This window comes from Siphateles boraxobius, unplaced genomic scaffold (genome assembly GCF_051911475.1).
Source record: "Siphateles boraxobius isolate OS27281-9 unplaced genomic scaffold, OSU_SipBor_1 53, whole genome shotgun sequence".
In the NCBI taxonomy this organism is placed as follows: Eukaryota; Metazoa; Chordata; class Actinopteri; order Cypriniformes; family Leuciscidae; genus Siphateles; species Siphateles boraxobius.
Window position 1 is genome coordinate 10,071,599 of NW_027509175.1, and position 21,225 is coordinate 10,092,823.

General features: G+C 36.4%; 3 protein-coding genes across 10 annotated transcripts in view; all 3 read right to left on the minus strand.

Annotated features, from left to right (window-relative positions):
• The window catches only part of erbb4a (erb-b2 receptor tyrosine kinase 4a), a 194,679-nt gene extending 191,728 nt beyond the window's left edge, over positions 1–2,951 (minus strand). The window contains exon 1 of the mRNA XM_077205347.1: positions 2,616–2,951. Coding sequence (XP_077061462.1) covers positions 2,616–2,715 — 100 coding nt within the window. The 5' untranslated portion in view covers positions 2,716–2,951. The remainder of the gene's footprint in view (positions 1–2,615) is intronic.
• Positions 2,952–4,267: 1,316 nt separating this feature from the next.
• ube2f (ubiquitin-conjugating enzyme E2F (putative)) lies at positions 4,268–15,513 on the minus strand. Its single transcript, XM_077205348.1, has 10 exons — positions 15,283–15,513; positions 12,956–13,105; positions 11,147–11,176; positions 10,468–10,533; positions 10,012–10,079; positions 7,651–7,721; positions 7,470–7,527; positions 5,905–5,937; positions 5,750–5,812; positions 4,268–5,593 (listed from the first exon to the last, which is right to left on the minus strand). Exons 2-10 carry the CDS (start codon positions 13,071–13,073, stop codon positions 5,543–5,545), a joined length of 558 nt encoding a protein of 185 aa, XP_077061463.1. The 5' UTR covers positions 13,074–13,105; positions 15,283–15,513; the 3' UTR covers positions 4,268–5,542.
• Positions 15,514–15,638: 125 nt separating this feature from the next.
• LOC143714258 (putative methyltransferase DDB_G0268948) overlaps positions 15,639–21,225 on the minus strand; it is a 92,073-nt gene continuing 86,486 nt past the window's right edge. For 7 of the 8 annotated variants that reach the window (XM_077205353.1, XM_077205352.1, XM_077205351.1 and 4 more), the window contains 5 exons: positions 18,196–18,356; positions 17,200–17,413; positions 16,350–16,453; positions 16,037–16,174; positions 15,639–15,802 (listed from right to left, as the gene is read on the minus strand). In XM_077205353.1, the coding sequence (XP_077061468.1) occupies positions 15,706–15,802; positions 16,037–16,174; positions 16,350–16,453; positions 17,200–17,413; positions 18,196–18,356 (714 nt within the window). In that variant the 3' untranslated portion in view covers positions 15,639–15,705. Of the gene's footprint in view, positions 15,803–16,036; positions 16,175–16,349; positions 16,454–17,199; positions 17,414–18,195; positions 18,357–19,216; positions 19,591–21,225 lie in introns of those variants that run through there. The other variant, XM_077205349.1, reaches the window with a different exon arrangement.

Genomic DNA, 21,225 nt, shown 5'->3' on the forward strand with positions numbered 1-21,225 from the left:
TTTCATCGAAGAATCCTGAGAAAAATGTATCACGGTTTCCATGAAATGGAAATGAAGCAGCACAACTGTTTTTAACAGTGATAAAAATAAGAAATGTTTCTTGAGCAGCAAATCAACATATCAGAATGATTTCTGAAGGATCATGTGAAAATTCAGCTTTGCTCACCGGAATAAATTACATTTTAAAATATATTCAAATAGATAGATTTAAACAATACTGTATTTTTGGTTCAATAAATGCAGCCTTGGTGAGCAGAAAAGACTCCTTTTAAAAATATTAAAATCTTACCGATTCCCAAACTTTTGAAGGGCAGTGTATATAACTTTTGAATGGTAGTGTTAACTCTCCAGAACGTCTTGCCCCACTGATATCCGTTTTAAGGACATTATAGTACAGTACTAGCCATTTCTGGTTGTTTTTACAAACTGAGGAACATGTCGAAACTGTGGTAACAGAGCTTAACTTCTGCTGTCTTCAGCCTTATCTCCCAAACATCTCCATTTTACACTTCATTCCGATAGACCACTTTAGACATTCTACCAACTATAAGTACTGTAGGTTTGCAACTACATGCCAACTAACTCTCATTAGAGTATTAGTAGACTGTTGGGTAAGGGTTAAGTTTAGGGTCAGTAGAATAAGTTGGTTGACATGTACTGTAGTTGCAAAGTTATAGTTAGTAGAATGTCAGTTGGGGAGCATCAAAATAAAGTGTTAACAGATATTCTATTAAGAAGACAGTCTATTAATATGCTAATGACTGGTAGTTGACATGTAGTAAATTACTTATAGTTAGTACATTGTCTAAAGTGGACTATCAAAACAAGGTTTTACCTCATCTCCTTTTGTGTTCCACCAGTCACGTGGGTTTTGAACAATATAAGTATGAGTAAACTGGGTGAATTGTGGGTGAACTATACAGATGTCCGTACATTAAGAGTAGCAGTATATAAACATCTTGATACCTATGATCAAAAGACCAGATAATTAATGTGAAGAAAATGCTTTTAAAAACAGTGAATGTGACAAGCTGCTGAATTCTGCAACCTGATGCTATCCAATTAGAGGCTGCTATAAACAATCATTGCCTTTATATTATAATATTCCACCGAGCAAGAAACTTGTTTTCGGTTCAGAAGAAAGTTCACATGTAGATATCAGAGCAGTGAAGACATTAATTAACAGGGAATATTCTCAATCCCTATGCATGCATGAACTCTCCAACCAAACTTAATTTGGCTTGAAGATGATTAATAATTTGATCATATTCTCAGGTCTACCAGCAGTAATTTTCTATCAAACTTAAATGTCAGATGGAAGCCTGGGTCAAATACGGTGCCATATGGTTCTCGACAGAGGTGTGAGCTGATGCATAATGAGAAGCATTTAAAGGACACGTTTTTAAAACGATTTACCTCAAAACCAGGCCTACGAAACAATTAAAAATTGATGTTTTTTGCATGCACACATTTTTTTGAAATGAGCCCAAGCAACATTCCAGGGTGTTTAATAAAAAAAGATTCGCTACAGTCAGCATATAGCTCAAATTGTTTAGAAAAACGCTTAAATTAGCCTATAAATATTCAATGGTCTGATAGTTTGCAGTGCAGTATCCTTGAGCAGAAGAACCCAATCGACCCGTACCATCTAAAATCATTTACATTTCTGAATTATCCCATTATCTAGCAGTTAATAGATTAGCTCCAACAAAAAATAAGTGAATACAAAAACTGCATATAATTTTAATAAATTCAACTGATCCAAACTTCATAATTAATTAGATTTATAAATAATGACTTGTGAAATATATGTAAATTATCAAAAAATATATAAATAATACAATTATTTTAAAAATCTATAAAAATGATGATAAGGGTGATAATGTCTATAATAATAATTGTGGGATTTACTTTCGCGGTTTTAATGCTGAATTATTTCAGGGAATAATGGAAATATCGATGTATACATTATGAGTTAATTCTAAAGGTTCCGAGCGCTTCCGCAGTCATTACACATCATGAAAAAAGATGCGTAAAAACACACGGCTCCGCGCTCCAGCTGCCCTGCCGTTAATCGGTTGACTGCCACCATCGTGTGGAGAGAGCATGCAACAACTTAACTGCTCGTTTACACTTCAAAAATCAAGGATCAGCCAAGAAACAAGATTATTTAAAAAGAGACGGAATGAAACATATCCGTATTCAAGCACGTAACAGTGTGCGCAAGTAACAGTGTGCGCAAACGCGCAATGGCGGTGCAAATAGTGATTTCTCATCACCAGTAGATTTCTGATGCAAGTCTTCCATATATCTCTGACGAATGCTTTGACATCTTTTGATTGATAAGGATCCTTAAGCACAAATATAAATGAAGCTGCGACAATATCACGAATTGCTCTCGGATGTAATTTGGACACTTGGAGTTTGGCACAGAAGTATTTGTGCTGCCAAAGTCAGAATAAACGATCGCTGGGAGTTTACGGGTTGAAAAATGTTGAATGCACTGCCACGTGTCCATATATTAAATAAAATGCAATACCAGAACACAAACCTCTCCAATAAGACTGATATGAAGGATGGATAAGCACTTTTACGCACGGGAGTTGGACGCTCACCTGACTGCGAGGTGCAAGGGGGAACAATCACAGCAGTGAGGATGAGGACGATGATGATTTCAGATCGCATTTTGATCATATGAAGAGGCTGCATATCCATTTCTTCACATGTCCACTCCAATGTCCCGTTGGCGAGCTGTCAATTGTCTTTCAGCCTGTGCGTCTTTGCGCAGCTTTTCACATAGAGCGCATGATCTGGAGTTGAGCCTTGTTTTAAGTCTGCAAGTAAAACTGGATCAGTTCATTAAATGACAAGAGGTGAACGTGAGTTATTCCTTGTCTAAATGTGACAGCGTTTGGACTGTCGGCACTCTACGCTGAATTCCGGACCGAGTTACTGTCTCCGTGCTCGGGCGCGCGCCTTGAGCGCTTGAACACCGCCCTCCTAAGCACTGATTGGACAGAAGTGTGAATTAATCGAGGTGAGACACGCCCCCAAACACAAATCTGTTTTAGTTCTTACTACATTGTTCTAAGTCGTAGTTTGAACGGTAAGAACATGTAATTCCACCCACACATCCTCAAGACTCGTGACTGTAGTAAGTTCAAATATTTGAAATTAATGTATTATTTTCCATGTCTCAATGCTTTTTAGACTTGGTACCACGGTAATACAACATTTATTGGCCATGTACGAGAACGACATGGTATTACATGAAGTGTCATGTAAATATCATGGTATACAGATTAGGGGCATTCAGCACGTGCTTTAGAACATTATTATTTCTTAACAATACAGTACTTTGTAAGGGTTAATTTTTTTGTGCCATTTTTATTTGAATATTAGTGTGGCCAAGTGACGTGAGTTCTTTCACTATGCCTTTATACATGTACAAGCTAAACAATTTTTTTTTGTAACAATAGCGCCATCTGGTGCAAAGATGAAGACAGACACAATGGCATTGTCCACAAACCTTTGTTTGGTACAGCATTCTACTCATACTAATTCTGTTGTAGGGTGAATTCTGGATTGCAATATACTTTTTTTACTCACCCTATATAGTATACCTATCGTGCACAGTAAGATAATTGTATGCATAGGCAATTCATTTGCAAAAATGTGCAGTATACAACAGAGACCGCTACAGTGGATACAGTACTGCAATTTGATTGCAATTGCCTTCAACATTTTCCAGTGTAATTGGTGAACCAGACACAATACAGTTGTTTTTGTGTGTGTGTGTGTGTGTGTGTGTGTGTGTCAAATCTCACTATTTGATCTGACTGCAAAGGGTTAACACATTTTTACACAAAATTGGACTAAAATAAGGCAGTATGCAGTATTCTTCTCCAAACATATCCCTAGTAAGCTGGTTATTTTTGGCATCATATGCAAATTTGCATTATATAATGCCTAATAATGTATCTGGGTAAAAAGCTCACTATGTTTTGAGCCAACACCAATGTTAACAGACAAGCGGCATATTACTGTCCAATCATAACTCTAGTGTGCCAAGTACCTAGACAGCAGTTTTGGGAAATAAAGGCAAATTCACATTATATAATGCCATCTAGGTAGGCAGCTCACCAGATTTTAGGGAAAGCCAGTGATAACCTATTCACACAAACTCTTAAGAAAAAGGCGAACTTTCGATAGCAAATGATGATAGCAAACTGTAGAAGTTTACACACAAATTAATACAATTCGTCACTTAGTGGTAGAATTCCTCTTTAATATACTTTACAAATGGATATACACCCCTGAAGAGAAAAAAAAATCAAATTAAATAAAGTAAATCCTCACTAATTGAACAGGCTTTACGGCTGAGCAGTTCAGTAGCCCAGTGCATGCTACCAAATCAGACATGTATTAAAATCCCAGTCTCTCTCACTCAAACACACACTCACACTCACACAAACACAGTACTAGCATACAGGTAGTCTTGTGTACATGCACACATCGGTAAAGCTGAACGTTTATACACTGACAAAAATGCATTCGAGAGCAAGGCTGAATCTCACCTGCACATCCAGAACATGTCCGGGTCAAATTTCACTCCAAAATCAGAAGCAATAAGAAGTAATATTTTCCATTTAATATTATTTTATGATAATTAAGCATCATTTCCTCAAAATTTCCTAAAGAAAATAAAACAATTTTTTTTTATTCGAGGAAAACATACAACAAAAAAGCTTTATCGGCACATCTTAATTTTATGCAAAATAGATTTTCTTGTTTTCCCCTCCTTTGATTGCAAATGTAAAATGTGAGCTGGACATTCGTGACATTCACACATCTCACAGATTTGAACTGAAACAGTTTCATAACTCATAATTCATTTGCATGGGTGATACGGAGTAGTCTGATAACTGCAGTGATTTTACATGAGGGGAGGTGCCGAGTTACAAGAAATGGCTTTACAGAAACCGCCCGGAAATCCACCGGCGTATTCTGCGGGACATCAGTGCTATATGCTTTCGCACATTTCCTCATCGGTGGACTCCTCCCCCAGAGCGAATGAACCAATGGAACTTTGGGATTTCTATGACATCACTTATGAACAAATTCATGAAGCAGGCTGCAGAAGTTGGCTTACAATGCATGTTCAGTTATATGTGGCAAAAACACAGAGGCACTAGCATAGGAGGTGACATCAGAGAGGTTACACGTCCTCATTTTCATGATCACCATCTTTGTACTTATTTTTTCTTTTTTGTGTGGGGGGAGTAAAAGCAATCTTGATTGAGAAGAACCCGCGAGAGTGTCCGCTTCGAAATAAAATCCCACATAAATGGACAGTAAGGCCCACATCCCCCCAAAATCTTGCTCAGGGACTCACGGCGTCATTCATTACACATTTGAACTTTCTTCTTTCCCCCAAGTATGCTTTAATAGTTTGCGATTTTGTCTCTGTTGCAGTCTGAATCGACATACATCTGCAAAGTCACATGCATGTGAGAGTGGCTCACGTGGATAAACAGAGACATCATCTTGCATAGTTTTTGATGAAGTCCTGAACTTTGTTCCTGAAATCCTCCTAAAACAGGAAGCATTAAAGAAATTGATGGCTTTGGATACATATGCAATATCATTGTATTACATTTTTTTCTTTAGCCATTACGTTTCCAAAAGACCATGCCAGTAGACTTGTTTGGAAGTGTGCTTAAATGCTTGATGTGTGCTGGTGTTCTACCTTGTCCCGTAAATGATGCTCTGCCGCATCTATATTCAGTGGGTCATCAAAGTTAAGAAGATCCTGTGAGAGAAACGACACATCTATTGGTTTTCACACTCAAAATTGAAAACTGATTATCTAAGATCTTTCTCGAAGATAGCATGTGTACTTACAGTAAAGAGTGAATTCAGTCCCCATACTACATCCTGAAGACATACAAATGGGTGGGGAAATAATGCAGATTAGCCAACAAAGAAACTTGCCATACTGACTCCCGCAAAAAACAAACATCACTTAATTGATCATAGTGATATGCATTTTCTGAAGAAAATACCAATGCTTGAGATGCAAAAGTATAAAATGACATTTAAAATATGTAAACTATAAAATATTTGAAGAAAGAAACTAAGAAAGAAAGAAAGAAAGGACGGAAGGAAGGAAGGAAGGAAGAAAGGAAAGAAGGAAGGAAGAAAGGAAGGAAGGAAGAAAGGAAGGACGGAAGGAAGAAAGGAAGGACGGAAGGAAGGAAGAAAGGAAGGACGGAAGGAAGGAAGGAAGAAAGGAAGGACGGAAGGAAGAAAGGAAGGACGGAAGGAAGAAAGGAAGGACGGAAGGAAGGAAGAAAGGAAGGAAGGAAGGAAAAAAGGAAGAAAGGAAGGACGGAAGGAAGGAAGGACGGAAGGAAGAAAGGAAGGACGGAAGGAAGGAAGAAAGGACGGAAGGAAGGAAGGAAAAAAGGAAGGACGGAAGGAAGGAAGAAAGGAAGGATGGAAGAAAGGAAGGATGGAAGAAAGGAAGGACGGAAGGAAGGAAGAAAGGAAGGATGGAAGAAAGGAAGGAAGGAAGAAAGGAAGCAAGGAAGGAAGAAAGGACGGAAGGAAGGAAGAAAGGAAGAAAGGAAGGATGGAAGAAAGGAAGAAAGGAAGGATGGAAGAAAGGAAGGAAGGATGGAAGGAAGGAAGGAAGGAAGGAAGGAAGGAAGGAAGGAAGGAAGGAAGAAAGGAAGGACGGAAGGAAGGAAGGAAGAAAGGAAGGAAGAAAGGAAGGAAGAAAGGAAGGACGGAAGGAAGAAAGAAAGGAAGGACGGAAGGAAGGAAGAAAGGAAGGACGGAAGGACAGAAGGACGGAAGGGAGAAAGAAAGGAAGGAAGAAAGGAAGGACAGAAGGAAGGAAGAAAGGAAGGACAGAATGACAGAAGGACGGAAGGGAGAAAGAAAGGAAGGAAGAAAGGAAGGACGGAAAGAAGGACGAAAGGAATGACGGAAGGATGGAAGGAAGGAAGAAAGGAGGGATGGAAGGAAGAAAGGAAGGACGGAAGGATGGAAGGAATAAAGGAAGGAAGGACGGAAGGAATAAAGGAAGGAAGAAAGGAAGGACGGAAGAAAGGAAGGATGGAAGGGAGGAAGAAAGGAAGGACGGAAGAAAGGAAGGACGGAAGGGAGGAAGAAAGGAAGGACGGAAGAAAGGAAGGATGGAAGGGAGGAAGAAAGGAAGGACGGAAGAAAGGAAGGATGGAAGGGAGGAAGAAAGGAAGGACGGAAGAAAGGAAGGAAGAAAGGAAGGAAGGAAGGAATGAGGCAAAGAAGGAAGGAAGGAAGCAAGGAAGGAAGGAAATAAGGAAGGAAGGAAGGAAGGAAGGAACGAAGGAACGAAGGAAGGAAACAAAGCATTTCAATACAGTTCGGCTTGGTAAACACTTAATGAATTCCCCAAGATGCATTTCAAAAACAGAAATTACCTTTAGTGTACGGGTGGGTGCCCATCCAGTACCATCAATTGAATGCTCACGCAATAAACTTGAATACATGAATACATTATCAGTTAAAGAACATAAAAATAATCAAAACAATGTGGAGTCTGACACATTAAGATATATGAATACATAACAGACATATATTTATATATAAATATATATATACCTCAGGCAGATCTCTCCGGTTTCTGCAATGTTTGGGTGCCATATTCTAGTCATGCACTTGACTTTAGGAGGCTGTGGGAAGCAGAACATGGTTTGTTATATTACAGCCCTACCTGGGGTGCATGTTTGAATAGTATTCTATCTGACAGAGATCACTATAAACAAGTCTACAGGTCCTTCTCAAAAAATTAGCATATTGTGATAAAGTTCATTATTTTACATAATGTAATGATACAAATTAAACTTTCATATATTTTAGATTCATTGCACACCAACTGAAATATTTCAGGTCTTTTATTTTTTTAATACTGATGATTTTGCCATACAGCTCATGAAAACCCAAAATTCCTATCTCAAAAAATTAGCATATTTCATCCGACCAATAAAGGAAGTGTTTTTAATACAAAAAAAGTCAACCTTCAAATAATTATGTTCAGTTATGCACTCAATACTTCGGGAATCATTTTGCAGAAATGACTGCTTCAATGCGGCGTGGCATGGAGGCAATCAGCCTGTGGCACTGCTGAGGTGTTATGGAGGCCCAGGATGCTTCGATAGCGGCCTTAAGCTCATCCAGAGTGTTGGGTCTTGCGTCTCTCAACTTTCTCTTCACAATATCCCACAGATTCTCTATGGGGTTCAGGTCAGGAGAGTTGGCAGGCCAATTGAGCACAGTAATACCATGGTCAGTAAACCATTTACCAGTGGTTTTGGCACTGTGAGCAGGTGCCAGGTCGTGCTGGAAAATGAAATCTTCATCTCCATAAAGCTTTTCAGCAGATGGAAGCTCGAAGTGCTCCAAAATCTCCTGATAGCTAGCTGCATTGACCCTGCCCTTGATAAAACACAGTGGACCAACACCAGCAGCTGACATGGCACCACAGACCATCACTGACTGTGGGTACTTGACACTGGACTTCAGGCATTTTGGCATTTCCTTCTCCCCAGTCTTCCTCCTGACTCTGGCACCTTGATTTCCGAATGACATGCAAAATTTGCTTCCTTCCGAAAAAAGTACTTTGGACCACTGAGCAACAGTCCAGTGCTGCTTCTCTGTAGCCCAGGTCAGGCGCTTCTGCCGCTGTTTCTGGTTCAAAAGTGGCTTGACCTGGGGAATGCGGCACCTGTAGCCCATTTCCTGCACACGCTTGTGCACGGTGGCTCTGGATGTTTCTACTCCAGACTCAGTCCACTGCTTCCGCAGGTCCCCCAAGGTCTGGAATCGGTCCTTCTCCACAATCTTCCTCAGGGTCCGGTCACCTCTTCTCGTTGTGCAGCGTTTTTTGCCACACTTTTTCCTTCCCACAGACTTCCCACTGAGGTGCCTTGATACAGCACTCTGGGAACAGCCTATTTGTTCAGAAATGTCTTTCTGTGTCTTACCCTCTTGCTTGAGGGTGTCAATGATGGCCTTCTGGACAGCAGTCAGGTCGGCAGTCTTACCCATGATTGCGGTTTTGAGTAATGAAACAGGCTGGGAGTTTTTAAAAGCCTCAGGAATCTTTTGCAGGTGTTTAGAGTTAATTAGTTGATTCAGATGATTAGGTTAATAGCTCATTTAGAGACCCTTTTCATGATATGCTAATTTTTTGAGATAGGAATTTTGGGTTTTCATGAGCTGTATGCCAAAATCATCAGTATTAAAACAATAAAAGACCTGAAATATTTCAGTTGGTGTGCAATGAATCTAAAATGTAAAAGAAGGAATGTAAAAAAAAAAGTTTCATTTTTATCATTAAATTATGGAAAATAATGAACTTTATCACAATATGCTAATTTTTTTAGAAGGACCTGTATATCCAATCGATCTGCTTGATCAACCGCCTTTAAAATTGACAACATTGTCATCTGTATTCCAGACTGGGAATATAGATTCAGTAATAATGTACAGTGTGTGAAAAACAATGCGTATTTGATCATTAAAGTATATTAACCTATTCTATTACACCCAATACACAAAATAATGAAATTTAAAAAAAGCATTCTATGACCCCTTTAATATGAATTACTTCTAATCCCTACAATATATAATCATGGAGGTTTGAATAACGCTTTGCTTAATGCCTTTCGCCTCCATAATATTTCATGATTTTGTGTCCATGTCTGGATCTCTGCACGGTCTTTGCAAGACTCTTTCAAGTGCTCTAAGGTCAAGGATGGGTTGTGTTATATATGTGTGCATTTGTGTGGGTACACTCAGGCAGCTATTTGATTGAATTCAGACACGGCAAAACATCGGTAATGCTCGCAAACATCTATTTACCGGCCCCGCTTACAAATGGACTAATAAAATCATCATTGCAGTGCAAGTGAGTAAGTGTGGCATTACCTCATTACTTCATGATATGTTACAGGCACTTACCACCATATTATAGGCTTCAAGAACTTCAATCTCAAACTGAAACTTTCCACCAAGGTAATAGCCTTCATCTGAAGAGATGTTTTGTGGAAATGGAAGGTTATATTTTAACTAGCATAGTACAAAACATTTGACATATACTAGCATGTAAATAAATAAAAAACAGATGAGATGAGCAAAGGCCTATTCACACCAAGAGGGACAAAAACAATGTGAATCATATCTGAAAATTAGCAAATTAAATGTGTTTTTTGTTTGCTCTTCTGGTTCCAGACATATGACCCATGAAACAACAGAAAATAGATTATAAATGCTTTATTTATAAATACTTGTGATCTGTGAGAAAAGGCCTTTAATATTAGGTATGGATAGGTCAACTGAACTCTTTTACACTGTTCAACAGCATCTGCATTTAATAAATGTTAACAATTGAACCTTTTTAAAAGAGGTCAGAATCACCTGGAGAAATGGCCAACTGGAAGTGGTGCAGTTTGTTTTCATCAGGAAATGTAACTTTACAGGTATCTGCAGAAAGAATAATATTTTGATTAATAGTTCATAAATCACAAAATATATATATACATTAACATCGGAATTACAACGGACAGATCAGACAGATTTGAATCATGAAAAAAAAAGAATTTATGTTTAGTTTTTCATCATTTTAAAATGTTTCCTGTGATGTATGAAAGAAGCCGCATTAGGGATGCACCGAAATCATACAATAAATCAGACAAAAATCATGTTATGGCCAATAACTAATAAATGGCCGCTATTCAAACTCTATAATATTTTGTCAAAAGAAATTAAAATAATCACAAAAAACTAAAAGCAATCATTTACTGTAAAATGCTAGAGGGCACAATAACATTATAATGTATAGTGTGAAAATTTATATTTACTTAAAGATTATATTTTTCAAGATTAGAAGACAAAAAAAGAACAGCAAAAATCTAAAAATGAAATAAAGAGATATATAATTCTAGAAAAACAAAAACATGTATATATATATATATATATATATATATATATATATATAATTGTTTGTTTGTTTGTTTGTACATCTAGAATTATATATAGCAATAACTGATATGATATCAATATACGGCACAAAATGTCCTGGATAAGATACACTCACTTGGAAGGTTGGTCTCAAGTTCTGCAACCTCTGTAAACACAAATCAAAGTGTGAGTGTTCAAAACTGATGGGTAACAAAGACTTATGAAACCAGCTTTTACTAACCAGTACATAAACAGATGTTTTAGAACGATATACAGTTTTAAAATTTCCTTTGTAACCGGAATCCTTCCCTGAATTTGTTTTATGAAGCATTGATACAAAAAACATGTATGAAAGAAAAAGCATATGGCCACCAGCTATATATGGCCAACTGCATTCTCACAATACCGTCTCTAAATGTTCAGTTGGGGTGGATCTAATGGCCTCACGGATTCAAAAAATAGCCTGAGTGTTTGACTGCGGATGGGAACTGCTTTTTTAAGCTGCTGGTAATGGCATACAGACTCCTCCTCTCAGTCTGATATAAATAGAGTTTACTGCTTTCCTGATCGGGCCTGCATCACATCACATTACTGCTACTCACAACACAACACAACACAACACAACATGCTCTCAGGATTCAGACCTGCTCTTCTCTTTCAAAAAGTTTGGCAGAGTGTCGTTCATGATCCAAAAATAATGCATGTTGAATCATGATAAATAGAATACATTCATTTTCAGAGACAACAAAGACAAAAAAAAAAGAAAAATCTTAGAGACTCAAATGTAGACAGACAGATAGATAGATAATAGTTCAAAAAGTGTCAATATGATTCTTAAACAAATGATTGAAATGTATATATATATATATCTTTTTTTTTTAAAGCAGCACTATGCAGGAATTCCGTTTTTGTCAAACAGCGACCCCTAGAGTCGCTGTAGAGTACTTGTATTTAACGTTACTGTCGTAAATACAACTCACGCAGAGCGTGACAGTCTATGATCTGCACTCACGCCCTCTCCACTTTATAATAATAAAGTAGCCTACCGCGTTAGGCTAACCTGAGCCTAAATGCCAGATGGCATCAATAAAGTTACATCATGTCGTTCGCATTATTTCATAACAATGTCCGTTATTATGATGTTGTTAGACATGATTATTGCAATTTATCATAATAGTTTGCAAATTGCGCTCATTTACACTATTTACAACATGTAGGCTTATTTATGTCCTGATAATTATGTGAGATATTGACAACTGTTCTCATGATAATCGCAGGAATCAACTTTAACAATGAAAGCCTGACTGAGTGGGACTCTTGTCCGGTTCCTCGCGCTGTCAGATTCTCGTTACTTTTTTCTAGACTCTTCCGACCGCGCTTTCTTCGTTTTTTTCTCCATTCTGAAAATGCAGGTCCGATGTTTACTCGTGTCTGACTCTTTGCTCGGTCAGTCTGCCGTTTCCGTTTTCTCTGTTCCTCCGACAATGCTTTCCTAGCTTTCTGCTTCTTAAATGCCGGTTTAGCCATGACGATAGTTGTTCTTATAGCTAGCCGGATCCTGGATGGGACGACCACCATTCAACCCGAAAAGAGTCATATAACCATTCCAATAACTCTGAAGCTGTACAGTTAAGCTAAAAAACTGCATAGTGCTGCTTTAAACAATAATTCAATGCACAAAACACGTTGTTGGTACAAAACATGTTTCAAAAAATGCCTCTTAGATGTAATTTGGTTTCTTTAACCTTGTGTTATTTTTTTTTGTTTTTGTGGAAAAAGCCACATCACACAACCTGTTCAGTGTTCATTTAGTATTACCTGTTCATGTGTAACTGCCTCATGTATGTGACCTTATCAGAACAGACCTAAACATGAGTTGTGAAGCACCAGGCTCTAGTGCCATGATCCCGCCGGGCAGAAGGAGTGTTTGGTCAGTGATTCGTACCTTTGATGAGCAGTCGATCTCTGATGGACACTCTATGAGAAGCATCATTAGAGCCCGCAGAGGTTCGACCGGCCCTCATGCCTTCCTCCCTCTTCAGCTTACTGGCTAACGTCAGCATACCAGCACACCAACATACACACGCTCACACACCTGTGACCAACACAAATACACACCATGATGGTGAACACTATTCTAGTTAACTAAACATGTCGCTTGAAATAAATGATAACTGAAATACAATAAACTAAAAATAACTTATTTTATTTCAGCTAGTTGAAAAAAAAAACGTTTCTAATTTGTATTTAGTTTAACTTGACTTACTAATATAAAATAAACAAAATAACAAAGAAATTAAATAAAAAATCATAAAAAAAACTATATAGGCCTAGAAATAATAATAAAGGAATAATTTAATGGAAAATATAAAATTATATACATTATTATTTTAAATTTTACATCTAACAGTTAAATGCCTTCCAAGTGCAATACCCCACTTTTTTTGTGCAAGATCCCTGTAAATATTTGTCCTATTTATTTACATTATTATTCACAATAATGTGAATCTGTTCAGTATCTGTAAATGTTTATTTTGAATAACCCTATCTGTGTCTTTATTATTTTTTATATTGTTATATGTATATATGTGTACCAGAAGCTTTAATCCCAAGGTAAATTCCACACTTGGCAATAGAGCTCTTTCTGATTCTGACAATTTTGTATGTTTTCTGCAAAATCTTTTCAATGAGAATATATATATATATATATATTTTTTTTTTTTTTTTTTTTTTTTTTTGCCGAAATACAACAGTTACTAAATTATTACAATTATAAACCTATTCTATTATAAACCATATTCTTTTAATAGGTTCCTCGAACTCAATCGGCATGTATTATTGAAGCTTTAATCGTCTGTTGTTGTATTACAAAGGAGGCATAAACGTGTAGCCTATTTGTATAAAGCAAGAATACATTGTAGAAAAATACAAGAAAAATATTTGTAAATAATAATAACAGTGTGCTGCAGTGTGTACATCAATCATAATGTATTCATGTTTTTTTTTTTGTTTTCTGAAACAAGCAGCTACTGTATTGTAAATACAGCATTATTACTATTATTATTATTATTATTAAGTGTGCAGATGTAAATTAGGCCTATATGTCATCACTTCCTTGTTCCTCACTCTTTAAACTGTTGCCGTCTGGAAGAACACAACAGAGCACTGAACACCAGAACGCCAGGCATAGGAAAAGTTTTCTTCCTCCAGCAATCATCTCATGAATAGTTAATACCCCCGCTTGGCAATAAACACTATTTTATATATTTAACACACCATACTTCTTATTTACATTTCCTTGCATTTGATTTGTACATACGTACTGTACATACTTATTCCCTCTATTGTCTATTTTTGTATATCGTTCAATATATTGTTATTTTCTATTTACATATTCTAGTTTTATCCTTTATTACATTTGTCCTGTCACTATCATTCTGTTTGTGCTGTGGAAGCTTCTGTCACCAAAACGAATTCCTTGTATATGCAAAACATACCGGGCAAAAAAGCTCTTTCTGATTCTGACTGTTTTAGGACATCATATAACATTACATTAACGTTACTACTTTTAAACAACAACAAAAAACATATTGTGAGAAAAAACAGACTCTCCAAGTATTTGACTAGGCTACATATTCTGCTACAGATATTGTAGTACATGTACATAAAAAATTAAACACAAAGGGACACACTAGTGTGAAAGAATCAACTACCATGGTATTACCATGTTTTTGGTGACATGGTTTCACGGTAATATCATGCAACTGACATGTACTACAAAATCCACAAATGAGCAATACCATGTTTCATAAACAAGCACTGTGATAATATCATGGTATAGGGTTATCTTTCATTACAAATTAATAAATCAAAGTACCATGGTATTACCATCTGTTACCATTAGTCTAATGTAGTTTAACTAACGTTATATACCTAAAAATATAAAACAATATTAAACCTCCTAAAATATGTAGACATTGTAGGGACTACAATAAGCGTATCAGATGCAGATGTTATGAAATTAAACAATACAAACTTTCATAATCATCAGTTACCGGTTCGGTTTGAGCCTTTATTGTGCTAACATGTTCATTCGCAGCTAACGTTAACGTTACACTTTAACGCCCATCACACAGTGCATTGTTTATCCTGCATTTGAGATGACCATCTGGTAACATACTTAAATTTAGGGACTAAAATATCGTTACATTCATAATACAACTAAAAAAATGTCAATAACTGGGCTGCGATCGATATTAACGTTACACTTACCTGCCGCTGTCAGTCACCGAACTGTCCCGTTTACACCATAATCAGGATATTCCAAATTAATTTCACGCCGTTTCCCCCCAAATAACTTTTATGTAAATCACGTTAAAAGTCGTTAAAAGAAATAGAATTGAGTGGAATACTTCGCGGATTAGTTCCGCTGAGTTTAATGATTTCCGCTGCCTGAGCGGTTGAGAAGCCGGAAGTTGTTTCGTTCATTTAAAAAAAAAGTCCGTCTGGAATCAAACTCCACAAATAAATTTTCCGCCCTTTTTCTGCAAGGCCAAATGAGCTTTTGAGCTTTTGACTTTCGATCATTATTTTATGGTGTTCATAGAAACATTAAACACACGATATAATAAATGCAACAGTTAAGTGTTTATTGTTCAACACAATGCTTTAATGTTCTAATGGTTCACAATCATTTCAGGATTTCTGTGGTTTAGAGGCTAATATATAGAAGTATTTCACAACCACTGTTACTTCAGTGTCAGTCGACGAGGCCCCCATTGCTTCCAACAACCTGAAAATAAAATAATGACAATTAGTAACATTTTATTATTAAGTTTTATAAATATTATATATTAAAATTTCAGAAATAATTGATTATTTACAAAAAAAACAAATGATGTCTTGACTTATATTTAAGTATAGGTTGAAATAATTAAATGACACTGGAGCTAATCCAATGGCTATTGCTTCTTTCAGAGCATCAGACGTTGTACGATGTTCCTTACGAGCCGAGGCTGTCTGTTACCTGTCTGTGATGGTCTGAGACAGTCTCTTGGCCTCAACAGGATCCTTCTCCAGGAAACCTTGATATGTAGCAAAAGTTTCAACCAAGCCAATGAACCTCGACAGTGGCATCATCATCCGAGCCTTCAGACATTCATGCCTGTGCAAACAAATACAGGCATTTAAGTGTGAATCTGATATCTTTAGATTTTGCAATACAAAAACTTTAAAGTTTTTACGCTATTATTCGATTACATTATATCATTACGTTTATATAGCATTATTTTATTGGCATGATCCTTACAAAGCCGCTATGTAATAAAAAGCACACTTACCACTCTTTGTCATTGTATGAAACAAGGTCATAGATCTTCTTGTACACTTGGAGGGAACTGGATCCTATATAAGGTTTCCGAAAGGGGTGCAGGGCTGCATAGAACTGTAAATTGAAAAATAGATTTTACACTGAAGATCTCTAGTGCTAGAAAGCCAATCAATTAAAATGCTCTCATATCAAAATGTAATATATGGCCATATATGTACTTTTATTTTAAATAGCATGACATATATCTATACATATATTTGACTGATCCGAGAACACAATATATGCCTGCAACATATATGCACATTTATGTGTCCAAACGTGAAGAAAATATTTGAGTTCATCCATATATGATACCATATATCTACATATATCACAGTATAGTATTGGTTTCTCGCATACATGGACAACATTAAGTATAAATATGTGACTTACATATTTGTTTCCCACATATTTAGTAAATGTATGTAAACATGTGATACTGATGCATTGAAATAAGTACATATATGCATATATACATATATGCGTCTTACATATATTTAACATTTATGTGCATAGTATACGGGAAAATATATGGCACTTACATGAAAATGGCCATTTTTGCTATATTTTGAAATATATGTTTCATATAGGCCTAAGTCTATGTGTTTTATATACGTATATGAATTTTGCATATAGTCTCATATAAGCAGCAGACATACATGGGCACTGACATTATATATGTAATTTACTTATATTGACATATATCACATTTCTTTATGGGGCTGCATCATACTTCTCATAGGCTGCCTCATATCAAATATTTATAATATAGGTTTCCTGAACAACAACCCATGAAACATTTTGTTTATGGTTTATTTAACCTCTTGACAGATTTGATTGAGTTTCAAGGTGCTTTCTCCATATTCCAGCTCAAAATCCAAGGTGTAGCTGAGCAGCGCGAGGCAGCCAGCTGGCCTCAGAATCCTGTCTACCTCCCGCAGGAAGAGCGGATAGTCAAACCAGTGAGCAGCTGACATGGATGTAACCAAGTCGGCAATATCGTCCTCAAAGGGCAATTCCTCTGCAGGACTCTGTCTATAGGAGCAGGATGAACAGATAAATATCCATAGCTTGAGTACAGTGGGGAAAATAGGGGGGGATATTTAAAAAGTGGATAAAAAACATATAGAATATAGAAATGTTAAAAAAAATATATACATAAAACTTCATCAATTTATATAAATTTAGAAATATACATACACAGTATTAATAACAGTATATATATATATATATATATATATATATATATATATATATATATATATATATATATATAAAATTCCAAATTGGAATTATTGTTATTTATTGTTCAACACACACACACACACACACACACACACACACACACACACACACACACACACACACACACGCGCATCGCATATACGTGTGTGCATATATATATATATATATATATATATATATATATATATGTGTGTGTTGGTGTGTGTGTATATATATATATATATATATATATACATATATACACAGTTATGGCTTTCTTATGCATGAAAAATATTTATTTCTTTTCATTTTGGGTTGAAAGTGACCTGGACACACTTTCGTGAGGTTTAAACATTCAATAACAAAAAGGTACCAAAATAACCCCATGGTAGTGATGGAACTATACTTTTTTTTTTTTTTTTATGTGACATGCAGTACCTTAATATTCTCTGAAGTATCTTGTCAGTAGTACCATGGAATTGCCACATGATGCCCTCACGTATACCATGGTACTGCCACAGTACTTTTTTTAAGCATAATGAAGCGAAGAATTGTTCGATATTTTCTTGCAGGTGTTTATAGTTATTTTGTACCTGTAACACAAATTTGCTGCGTGATCTTTAGCAGAGGCTATCTCCAGCTGAGCTGAACTGATATCTGTCCCGACCACAGTCATAAAGTGAGAAGCCAGTAGTTCAGTGCCCTGTCCTGATCCACAGCCCACATCCACTGCCAGATCAAGTGGCTCCTGTATCTGTTCATAGAGATCAAAGAAAGCTTTAGCTATGCGGGTGTGTTTTCAACAGCTGACTTCCATGTATTTGTCATTCGAATTTAAAGACTTAAAAGGATAGTTTAAGTAAAAATGTTTGTTCCAAAATCATATAGTGTTCTTTCTTTTCAAGTTCTTATGTAGGCCTACCACCGTGGAAGTAAGCTATTTCATTGAGTGACAATTCGATTCATTTGACTCTATAGGCCAACAGCAAATAATGGGAAGAATAACAAAATGCTGTAATGCTAAAATAATTATGATATTATGAGTTTGTAATTGCAAGCAACATAACAAAGATTTTGTACAGCTAAAATAAATGGAACAATTCACAATGGCCATGCCTACTCTAATGTTGAGAATAAGGTGAATATCACACTGGAAATCTGCTGTTTTGCGTTAAAAAATAAATAAAAAGCATTCAGGTTTCAAACATGAGGGTTTACAAATGATGACATAAATGTGATTTATATAGGCTATTTACTATTTCTTTTATATTTAATAAATGCAGTAAATGTGAATAAATCCATAATAGGCCTATTTCAGCTTAGTCAGAAAAGAAACACTGACAATATTTTAAAAGACTAAGAAAGTTTTAACAATGCAATGTCTGAGTGACTTAAGCTACTGTCTATTTGCAATTATTTTGCTGGTGTAAACGTTTTACAAGCTAAACAATGATATAGCCTTTTTTACAGTCTATGAGCCTAGCCAACTCTTCGTTTTCACGTCTTTGATTCGTTTCCATAGTTTAGCCTCAATAAAGACAAATAAAAAATCAGATACATAATGTGCTGAGTCATTATGTCAAAAGCTTTTCCAAACACACCCATCCCACATACTCTTTTTCGAAGGAAGTTCAGCACTTCATCTATGAGTTCCTGAGGAGGAGACACCCGGTAACGGTGGTAAGATTCAGCATGTGCTTTTCCCTCAAAATGTCTCTGAGCCATTTCCCCTTTCTAGAGCCGCTGTTAGTCAATCCAACAGACACGACGTGCGAATCTGGCCTTGGCTTATTCATTAAAACAGGCATCTAGGCGGAGTGTGTGGGGCACGGCAAACACAACTGCTGCTGCTTCTGAGTGCTTTTACAGATAAAAGCTACCAATAACTGCTGCTATAGGATCCGTTTCCTCCATAATGGCATACCGACGAAACATTTGCATTTGCCTATCCAGTGCTGATCTGTGTTGTTTGCGCTCTGGAGTGCATCAAGGGTTTCCATTTACAATGTGTTTTTGCAGCATTGAGAAATGTAGCCAATCACAGACACAACTGTTGATTTCTTGACCGCAATGTCCAATCAGAATTGTTTAAGTTAGAATTCACTGACCACTCGTTAAGAGATTCATCGTGAAGTCAGTTTCTTTGATTCTAACTGAACTTTAGTGAGATTGCGAGGTGATTATAAAGGGAGCGATTTTTCTAGACTAGCCTATAGGCTTTTTTAATAATAATTTATTAGTAATATATATATATATATATATATATATATATATATATATATATATATATATATATATATATATATATATATATATATCGAATTTGAATAAAACTTTTGTTTTTCATACATGCAGCCTGTAGCCTACACAGAAAAGGTTTCGGATTGACATTGATTCAACTAATTTCACCCTCAGTGATTTGGTTCTGGAACCGGGCCAGGTCCAAACACAGGATTTGGCTGCGTTGCAATGAACATGTTTTGTGAACATAGACGCTTTAATAGGCTAATAAATAATTTATCGGGAGCTTTTATGAAATCTATTTAAATGTGTTTTTAAAGGGGGAGCGCATCTCTTTACCCTGAAGTTGGTTCACCCTCCAGATATAAATACAGTCGCCTTTACTGCGTTTGACCTCTGTACTTTTAGCGCAGTCATAGTGCTTGTAGCCTATTAATGACAAATGTACAGTATAATCCTTAAAAAAGCTATAAAACATTGAAAATGTTAGATATGTTACAATACACAGTGGTTTTGTATATGTAGGTTATCCATTATGTATTTGTTAATAATATTGCACTATTATCACAACAAATGTAAAACGTACGGAAGACAGGGTCTTGTTGTCACACACATAGTAGGCTATGTCTTACCTTCACATTAATTTCAAAACACCTAGTTCAAAACTAAATAAAAAAACAGTACATTATTTTCTGAATTCTGCCCTTATAACAGTACTGTTATAATAGTTATAATAGTGCTGTAACAAATGTGACAACGAGCCCTAGTCTCTCCACCACAACGTGCCTCTTCTCAAGAAGATGCAGTGAGCACCAGGGGGAGCTATCACCCAGCAGAACATGTTCAGCTCCTGCCACAAGTGCACTGCACTCATTTAAACATGCACATGCACTGTAATTCTAACACACAGAGAATGTCATTGCAAGTTATTTTGAAACAAAACGTTATTATCATAAACAAACAAATATCCTTTTTTAGTTTAAATTCTGCTTCGATTATTTGCTCAAATTTGAGTGCTGTGACTAATTATTACACATAATTTGTGTAATGAATATCTTTCGAAAGAGTGGGAGAAAAAAAACTTCATCAAATTAGCATGTCACAAACAATCTGCCCTGGGCAACAATGGTTGTACTAGATTACATTTCATGCATGCTGATTGGCTGAATAATATCATCAGCTCCGCCTATACTAAGCCTCTGATGACGTGTGTTTGGCTGTCAAATCTTGACGTGACAGCTGCGAGACCGTCAATAAGTCAGGAAGCTGGTCATCGGGCAGCCAATTCCCTAAGCCGCACGGGTTTAAGGGTTTTAATTATTCATTGGTCACACGTCTGGTCCATACACGAATCAATCAGACCAGCCTGTGTTTGGATGGGT

Excerpts from the sequence above, each read along its gene's own strand:
- ube2f (XM_077205348.1), bottom strand. The coding sequence starts at position 13,073 with ATGCTGACGTTAGCCAGTAAGCTGAAGAGGGAGGAAGGCATGAGGGCC. Across the intron at positions 10,534-11,146 it reads ACTTGAGACCAACCTTCCAA|ATACCTGTAAAGTTACATTT; the intron begins GTGAGTGTATCT and ends TTCTTTCTGCAG. Across the intron at positions 7,722-10,011 it reads TTGAAGCCTATAATATGGTG|CCTCCTAAAGTCAAGTGCAT; the intron begins GTAAGTGCCTGT and ends TGCTTCCCACAG.